At 37.7% G+C, this 9,585-nt stretch overlaps 1 protein-coding gene across 4 annotated transcripts in view; it reads right to left on the bottom strand.

Moving 5' to 3' along the window:
- Nucleotides 1-1,134: 1,134 nt before the first annotated feature.
- LOC113030347 (actin-binding LIM protein 3-like) overlaps nucleotides 1,135-9,585 on the bottom strand; it is a 59,324-nt gene continuing 50,873 nt past the window's right edge. For all 4 annotated transcript variants that reach the window (XM_080307191.1, XM_080307190.1, XM_080307192.1 and 1 more), the window contains 5 exons: nucleotides 9,088-9,117; nucleotides 5,951-6,009; nucleotides 5,148-5,214; nucleotides 3,482-5,016; nucleotides 1,135-2,568 (listed from right to left, as the gene is read on the bottom strand). In XM_080307191.1, coding sequence (XP_080163317.1) covers nucleotides 4,991-5,016; nucleotides 5,148-5,214; nucleotides 5,951-6,009; nucleotides 9,088-9,117 — 182 coding nt within the window. In that variant the 3' untranslated portion in view covers nucleotides 1,135-2,568; nucleotides 3,482-4,990. The remainder of the gene's footprint in view (nucleotides 2,569-3,481; nucleotides 5,017-5,147; nucleotides 5,215-5,950; nucleotides 6,010-9,087; nucleotides 9,118-9,585) is intronic.

Here is a 9,585-nt window from a genome sequence, read left to right as displayed (position 1 = left end):
TTCAGCTGATTATCTACTGTTCACTGAAGCATCATCAGAAAGGAAAAGTAAGTGGGAGAAAATAATGAGGTATGCTAGATTATACAAGAACTGGACTGAAAATTCCATTTTTGGTTTAAATCATATATGAACAAAGGGAGGTAAAACAGTGAGTTTCTAAAGCCGCCTAAAAACACAGTGGAGGTCTTTCAAGAAGCCTGGAAACTATTTCTTGAAGATGACTTATTAAAGAAGAGTTTGGCTGAAGGAGTTCAGTCTCTCTCACACAAAAAGTCAAATATTAATGTTGGTGTTCTTTAGAATGGTGAAAACTGTCTTTTTCAAGAAAAAAAAATCAAATCCAGATAGTTTTGAAGCTGTTGAGATAATTACTAGAATTTTGTTCAGCAATTTGTCATATGTCACGATGGCTCCACCATGAATATGAGACTATTAATATGAAATAAAATAATAATAACAGTGAAAATAATGTTTCATCATACAGAGTAACCCAGTGAGGTCTTCATGGCTGGCTGTGTTCTCTTAAATATGGATACTAATGGGTAAATTCAGCTGGTAAACCATCCATGTCAGGTGGTAAAACCAAAGTACAACCAGAAAAAAAAATAAACGTCTATGTTCATGATACCAAATAACAGCTAATACAAGTTTATGAATAAAAAAGATTGCAACGGTTGGGTGCTAATTCAGGTGGTGTAGCTGCAATAAATGTCACTCAGTTAAATAAATAATTGTATTTAAACCTCTCAGACTATGTATTATATTTCTAAAATGCACATTACTTTAATTAAAAAAATGTTCATATAGTAAACTCATATAAATTATTATTATTATGTGCACAAAAATACAAATCTGCCAAGAGATATATTCACTGATAGTCCTCCACTTTCCTAAAGCGTTTATCAAAATTCATATATTTTCCAGATAAGGAAGCAGCTCTCCGTACCCCCAGATCTGCAGTAAAACTGAACACTCTGAGAGATAAGAGAGGTCCAGGTGAAAGCACTTTAAAGATGAGCCCTTGATTAATGATTGTGTCAGTGAAGTCTAAAAATACAAACCATAGAACAGATAACATCATAACTTCTATTGAGTTGCATTCGAGGGTTGGAAAAAAAAATACCGCACACTAAATAAATCAGTGCATCATTTATTTAAGAGTAGCAGTGAAAGACATTATGCTGTAAATGAAAACTCCAATAAACAAAAAGGCAAACGTTGTATATGTGATTAATTGCTGCAGCCTGTAAACACAAAAACCCTCCACTTGGTTCAACGGCATTACTTCACCTTTTACAGCCAGTTAAAACAAACTTGAGTCATTCTTTGCAACAGCTATCCAGTGATTTTTGTTTTAATTAGACCACTTTCAGCTCAGTCACTACATATTGCATCTGTTAATCACAAACACAAACCTTTACTTCATATTTTCATATTTCTTCCTTCAATATTTCCTTTCTTGGCGTTCCTTATATTCAGAGTTCTTCACTTTGTTCAGATGGCTTTTAAATATTAATAAAAAAAATAATTCTTGATTAACTGTCATACACTCACACCCTCACACATACACAACATGTCAGAAAAAAAGTGTTTCAACTGTTGTCCAGCATCTGAATTTCGGGCTTGTTTCTTGAGAATAACTGCAAATACGAACAAAAAGCTTGGATTTCCATATATAAGTGAAACGCACACATCTTATTTTAAAGTGTATAGTACTAAACCCCCACTTCTAAACTAACACCTCCCAGCTCTGAGCCATGACGCAGCTCATTTATGTCAAATGTCATTTCAAAGCAAACGTCAATGGACTGTCCAGTCTGCTTGCACATGTAGAAAAGAAGTGTGTAATATGGCTTCAGAAATACTGACATCAAAAATCAAACATGTTGTTTGAAAAATGTAGACGAAAACCTTTGGTTTTCAAGATGTGCACATTATAAAAACACATTATTTATACACCATGTTCAGTAACCCCAATGTTGAGAATCACACAGTGCTCATTTTCTTGTCTTGCCAGTTTATCAGACTTTGCAGCAACTCTCACCCCCCAAAACTAGATTCTAGAACAGCTGACATACTTCATAAGAATACACGTTTTTTGGCAGACCTGGAGTTTCTTAAAAAGCACATCAGTAGTTCAGACAAAAACTGTAACGCTCGTGTAAACACACTGCCATCTGCTGGTAGGAGAGGCACAAGCAACCCGTTGTAGCTCCAGTGAAGCTCTCTGCTCCTCTTTTAGTTTTCTACCACTCAGTTTTCCCTTCTTGGTGGGGATTTTTCCTCAATTTTGGCCACTTGGCAGACTTCACAAACATTGCTTAAGAAGTCCAAACACACAGCAGCTACAACAAGCCAAGAACATCTCTCTTCTGCCTTCTTATTTTGTTCAGTTCTTCTTCCGCTGAGCCATGGACTCAAGCTGGGTTCAGTGAAAGGATCTGTTGACTTTTCTCAGAAGAGTCTGACCTGTTTCTTCAGTTCATTTTGTTTCCACTGAGCAAGACGGTCAAAGGCAGACATGGACATGCTGAAGACTCTATAAAACTCCTCTGGGGAGAGATGACGCTGTTAGCAGGAAGAGACAAAGAAGATTAAAACACAATCTAATTTTTACATTTAATAAACCATAGAGAAAAAACATTAATAATGTGACACGACCAGTTGCACAGAGTTTCTAAAATTCATAAGTAGTGACCTTTACTGATATAGTACCAAATGAAAAGACATACAGTACTATACAAAAGTATCAAGTCACCCTCATTTCTGTAAAGTTTGCTTTTAAGTAGCCTGGCTTTCTCGTAATTTTAAAGTGGTTTGAGCAATAACTATCCAGGCTTTCAGAAGCACTTTCAATTTTTTTCTTAGGACACTGGCAGTTTTTTCTTAGTCCACTCCTTGTACCTGAGCCTGGAATTCAACATTTCTGAAGCAGTGCGGGATCATCTTGACAAACAACTGAACAAAAGGCAGTCAAAATCTTTGAATGTCCTTCAAGAGGCCTAGAAAGTTCAAGCTCTTTGGAACTGTAAAAATTCTGTTTTTGCTTTATGCACTCTATTTCCATTTACGTTTGCACGTGTTTCAGTAAATCACTGCACCTATTTCCCATTTTGTTAGCAAAATATAAAGAAATGAATGGTGACTCAGGACTTTTGCACAATGCAGCACACAGGGAACACTGTGCTTTAAATGTTTTTCTCCGCTAATGATCAGTCTGTCCATTCAGCTTTACATTGCAGGTTGTTTGAGGCTATGGGCAACAACATCTGCCACTTAGTGCTTAGAGGAAGGCTCTGTATTCTGCTTTCTTTGCTGCTCTATGACTCGTAAAACATCTGCAGTGCTCATTGTGTCCAACATGAGGGACACTGCAGGGTTTTTTGTTCTTTAGTGTTGAGAGCTTTCATCACAGTCTGAAAGATCAAAAGCAACGCTTGATGTAGACTTTGTGAAAGAGTTGGGTCCTATAACAGGTCACCTCTAGTCTGGCTCGGTCCACATCACTGGGGAGGCGCTGCTGCCCTCTGACTGACACCACAAGGGCTTCATATGGGTAGATCTTATGAAGAAAGAAAACATATTATTAATACCTGTCAAAGGGTTGTTTTATTATTAATATTCCTGTAAGGTTCCTCATCAAAATGCACCATGGGTGATTTAGCTGAAACAAGTATGAAACGCTAAAAGGACTTAAAAGGACTTTAAATGCTGACTTCTTTCTAAATTCTTTACTGAAAATGATTATTTGAATGAGGATGAAAACAAAAACATCAGTAAAAATTTTGGAAATTCAGTATATATTTTAACATGTTTGCATCAGAAGAATCTGAATCATTTTGCATTTGTTTTACCCTCTAGTGGTCAAATGCAGTTACAATGCCAACAACCCCTAAAACTGTATATGAAGAAAAAAAAAGAACATTAAGTTTATTTTTTCAAATTTGTGATTTCACCAATGAAAATGTTAAGAAATGCTGTTTTTTTCTGGTGTTAATGAAGTTCTCGGTTGATTTTCTTTTTTATCCTAAAATGATGACTTTTAAAGAACAAGTGAGAATTATTTACAATAATTACGCAGCAGAATCAAGTCTACTGATGTCTGTTTCAGCATAATTCTGATCTTCCTGAACTATAAATTATAATCATCTAAATACAAACAAAAATAAAGCTTGAACGGTTTTACTTTACATGTATTTTTAATTCAGTGCCAAAAAGTACAAAAATAAATAGGAGCTTTTTCAGGATACAGCATGTGACACCAACATGTAACATTGTTACATAAAACTAAAAAGAAGAAATATATATTTATTGTGATTATATACAAATAACTACGCAAACAAGATTTGAGCAACCAAAATTTTCCCTGAAGGTTCTCATCTATAGCAGGTGTTGTGATATCATCATGTTGCCAAGCAACCACCTACCAAGTTAACTGATGCCTTTGTAGTTTATGTGCCTATAACACCTTAAAAGCGTCATATGATTAAAATTTCACGACAATATCATGCAATTTTTTAACCACAAAACTTGAATTATGCATGCTATGTTGAGATACCATGTTGCCTAGCAACTGCCTAAAAAGGAGAAAAACTACAGACCAGACAATACTGGAGAATCGCCATGCACTAGTATATACACAATACATGACTATTATTTATTATTAACTTTCCAATTAGGCAGCTTGATCTTAGAGAGTACTGTCATAGTACTGTCAGCCTGTGTTTACTCATATTCATGAGTACACATATACTTATCTTGCCATAAAAAGGCTGGTACTGTTAGCTTTTGTTAACGTCTATTTGTGGGTTTGACTTTGCTGTCAGTAAAATGAGTCTGTCACCGTTACAATTTCTCTGGCTGAAGTGGGTGCTACTGAGTGAGATTAATTCATTATTCAGATTAAAGAAGCAACATCATCATTCTTATCCACTGATACAAACCTGTCACTCTTTGCTCAGCAACAGATTTCTTACTTTCTTACTTCTTACTAGCAACTGGATCTTACCTTATATTCTGAAAAGAAGGAGAAAAAAAGGAGTCACTGACAATTGCTGTTCCAACAGTTCTGACTAACATGTGTTAAGGTAGGCAATCGATCAAGAGAAAAACTCAAGTAAGCAGATTGAGCTGAGCAATAGGCTTACCTCTTATCTGCCAATTAACTGCATTAGTGCTGTCATACTGGTAATAATCTCCACCAACACTCCCAGGCTGCCGCAACAGGAAAGTGCATTTTAGGAAAACATGGAATAAAAATACACATTTAATATTTTACAATATTTTAGTGTTTTTTAGTCTAACAGCTTATCACACTAATGTATCGACAGCATCATGCCATTTGTCTCACTTGGCCTTAAGAAGCAACTGATACAAATGGGTTTCAGGTCAGTAGCAAATGAAGGACTTTGCAATGTATTACAGTTTAGCAAATGGCCATGTGTATCTTATTCTCTCTGACTCTTGAGAGGAAACCTACATTCATTATCTGTGGACTGCAATCATCAATTATGGGAACTTGGTTTTTGTCTCCAAACACAAGGCGAGTCATCACACACACACATACACACACACACACACACACACACACACACACACACTCATCTGGTGTTGCTATCCTCGTGGGGACATCTTATTGACGTAATGCTTTCCCTAGCCGCTTACCCTAACCATCAAAAATAAATGCCTAATCCCAATTGTAACCCTGACACTAAAACCACATTTTGAGTGTGAAAAATGACTTCAACACCGTGGGGACCTGGTTTTTGGTCCCCACGAAGGCTGTTGGTCCCCACCAGTATAGTAAATTTCTGATTTTGGTCCCCACCAAGATAGGAAGAACCGGAACACACACACACACACACACACACACACACACACACACACACACACACACACACACACACACACACACACACACACACACACACACAACCCATTGATTCCTTACCCTGTTCAGTGCATTTCTGCCGTAGCCTGGCAACGAGGCTGATTTGGCAATGTAGGAGTCTGGCAGAACAAACAAAAGCACATAAACAAGCACATGAAGAATGAAAACTGATACCGACACACTTAAATTAGAATCAAGAGTACACTGCCTCTATTGTCTGTGGTGCTTTTGGTTTATTTATTTAATTATTTATTTGGTGGGGGGGGGGGGGGGGTGTTACTTCACAGCTTCAAAATTTTTAATTTGATTTTGTCAAATACAGCAAGAAATAAACTACAGATACATTTCTGTATCTGATTTTAAGAAAGCTATGGGTTTTGAGCTGTGGGTAAATGGGGGAAAAACATTTTGCTTTTTTTCTGTCAATGAGCAGAAGCTATATTTTGCTGTTTCATCAGGTTTTCTTTCCACTTTTTTTCATGTCTGAAAAGTGATAATCTAATGGTTTTTCTGTCTTATGCTCATTTTTCTATCTAATATCTTTCACCCAACTCTGATCTTGAAACCTCTCATCTCAATAGCTCAAACAGCGAGTTACTGACATGTTGCTGGGAGTTTGGAAAAAGGCCTCCGATCAACTTTCTATCGTTTCATATAAGAATTCAAAGCAGAAGTGCCCTTTTTTCATATATTTGAAATCTCAAGGCTACAACACAATGTCTCAAAGACCCAAGCTGTGATCTGAGATGGCTTTTAAGTTGCAGAAAAGAGTTGCATTACTTCCTTTATACCAACATAGCACCTGTCTTGTAATCAGTGATAACCACTGGTGGCAACCAAGTATCTCTGGGCATCCTCATAGCTGGACTGGCCATCGGGCAGTTGGCAATTTTTTGTTTTTATGGGCCGATCAATTTTTTTTTTTTTTGGAAGGGTATAAATAATGAAAGGTGTTGGATTGGCCAGTTGGTCATGATCGACTCTGGGCTGGACCAATTACAGCCGAGGAGGTCGGATGCACCCTCCCCCTTGTTTAGCAATCTTATAGACGAACTAAAGAAAATGGAGAACAAAAAAAGGAAAGAAGGGCCAAAAAGAAACGAGCCCTTCAGGCAGACGCTGCCAAATGTGTAAAAATAACTGAATTGTTTGGCGGTAGCTATGGCATAGCTTCCACAGATTTAGCAACATCAGCAAGTGGTGGAGGCCAGCAGGTGGATAAGGGAAAGGGGAGGCAAGAGGAGGAGAGACCGAGGCGGCCGCCGGTCATAGTGGCAGAGGAACTGAACTTCAGGCAAGAAGTTATGACCTGCTGTCTGTGTCAGATATAAACCAAGTTTAGTTGTAGTTTGTTTTCGTTGTGCTGACTTTTTACAGGCGCTTAGAATAACTGGTACTGCGTACTAGCTAGCATGATGGAGTTTATATACTGCTGGGCAGGTGCTATGAAGTTATTGATAGTAAATTTTATTTTATGCTTCAGGTTAGTTTCTCAAACTCCTCAAAATCTTAACAAATTGTGCCAATCCATGTTGCACCAGGCTGATTTATCATCTAAAGTGGAGAAGTCTGTGACAGAGGAGACAGAAGAGCAGCAGAGAGAGATGGAGAGATGACTTCATGTCATCCATGAGGGATGCATTTGACATATGTTTCACATATTATAGCCCAACAAGTTACTCATAGCAATTTAAATACCAGCAATCAGTTTTTGGCAAATACCGGAAATCAGTTTTTGGCAGACAATCACTTTTTGGCACAACACCGGCTATTGCAGTTAATAATACAACAGCTTCTTGCCATTTTTTGTGTTTCTTTTTATCGCTGTGTAACTGAGCTCAATTGAAAGCCTGCATGCGCTAGTACCTCTTGCCACAAGTTCCCAGAATCCTTTGCGGTTTTACCCCTGAATGACGTCACATTTTTGGTGGGCCGGTCTCTAGTCAAAATGCCCGGGCCGATTTTTTGTCCCAGTCCAGCCCTGGGCATCCTTGCACTTGTTGTGTGCACTGCTGCAGTGGAAGCAGCAGAGGGCAGTGTAATCCCACTGTTCCTCTCAATTCATTTGGCTTGCCTTTACTTCACTATCACTGTTTCCTGTTCCTGTTCTTCCCCTGTCACTAGATTTTCCCTCCTTTTTTCACTCCTCCCTCTAACTCCTCTGTTCATCCTTCCTCCCTCCTTCTCTCTTTTACTCTGGTGTTGAAAGGAATTAAATTACCCTGTAATGTCAAAGAGCCCTGGCGAAACACCATGATGCAGCAGAATACAGGCTGCTGTGTATTGGCAATGCACAGTATGTGTAAAATACTGAAGTATAATGAGTTTGTCATCTACTACTTTCTTTCTCAACAAGAAATGAGATATAGTCAGTGTTCATCTCAGATATGTACTGCTCTGTTGCCAGCATGAAAACTACTAGCATAAGCATCTCATGTATCACAATTTTTGTTTTGTTGTTCCTTCACTATAATAACTGAATCTTTGAATCTTTATAGCTAACGTTTGGTGTATTTAGTGCACCATCAAAATTACTTTATTGGGCACAAATGCACAGTTTTCAAAAACAAATATGGAAGCCCAGTTCGGACTTTAATGCCTTAAAATTCATTCTAATTTGTGTTGTACAGTTATTTCATTTTTAACCTTAATTTATGTTTTATTCCTTCCTAGTTAAATTTACCCTTTTTAATTTTTCATAGTTATTTCCTATCTTATTCATAGCCTTTTCCTTTTCCTTTTTTTTTCTCTTTAGGTCACGAGCAGTTGTCTAAGCATTTCACTGCATATCGTACTGTGTATGACTGTGTACGTAACAAATAAAATTTGAATTTGAATTTAAAACATAAACAACTATTAAAAGCAGAAGAACAGCATCGGAATTCCCCAAAATCTTTAAAAATATTGTCACATGTAACAAGAGCTTATAGAACAGATCACTGTGGATGATGCAGCTTCTGAAAAAAAAAGAAAAAAAGACAGGCCTTGTTGTCATTCATCTTCCTACCCGTAACTCAAAAGATAGAGGTGTCTGTGCACGTGTCAGTGTGAACTGATAAAAATCTCCTACTTAAAGCTCTGCTGCTGTCACAGCAGAACTAACAGGATGAAGAAGATGAGGGGAAAAGCCGTCTGTCTGTGCCGCGGCTCCCATTGGGATGAACAAGCAGATCAAAACACATTGATGAACCACTCACCGCTGTCAGCGCTGCAGAGGGACCTGGGAGCTGAAAGACAGACAAACAAAGGAGTGGGGAGAGGGGCCATATGAAAATATTGTAATTTCACCAGTTTCATACTGTGAAAATTTTGTCTCAAGCCCCAAAAATGCAGTTTTTTTAAAAATGATTTAGAATAAGAACTTTAGCTCAATAAACACTTTAGTGGAGGGACTTGTTTCCCAGAAAAGAGATGCTAGTAAAGAGCAGAATAAAATACTGCTAAAGAAAAACGGCAAGATGGATTTTGAATCCATCTCCAATTCAGTTAAAACACTGAGGAACAAATCGTGCAGTGATCTGTGGAATCTATTGAGAAAGTTATAGTATGTTATGGGACACAAAGAGAACTTTAGGAGGTCACTGCATCAAATTATCTATCTCCATCTCCCTAGCACAATCTTTTCTTTTCTTCCCGCCTCACATCGTCATTTTCAATCCTTTGTCCAATATATGCACTATTACTCGTCTGCACAT

Source organism: Astatotilapia calliptera, chromosome 10 (genome assembly GCF_964374335.1).
Source record: "Astatotilapia calliptera chromosome 10, fAstCal68.1, whole genome shotgun sequence".
In the NCBI taxonomy this organism is placed as follows: Eukaryota; Metazoa; Chordata; class Actinopteri; order Cichliformes; family Cichlidae; genus Astatotilapia; species Astatotilapia calliptera.
This window is presented reverse-complemented; position numbering and strand designations above follow the sequence as displayed.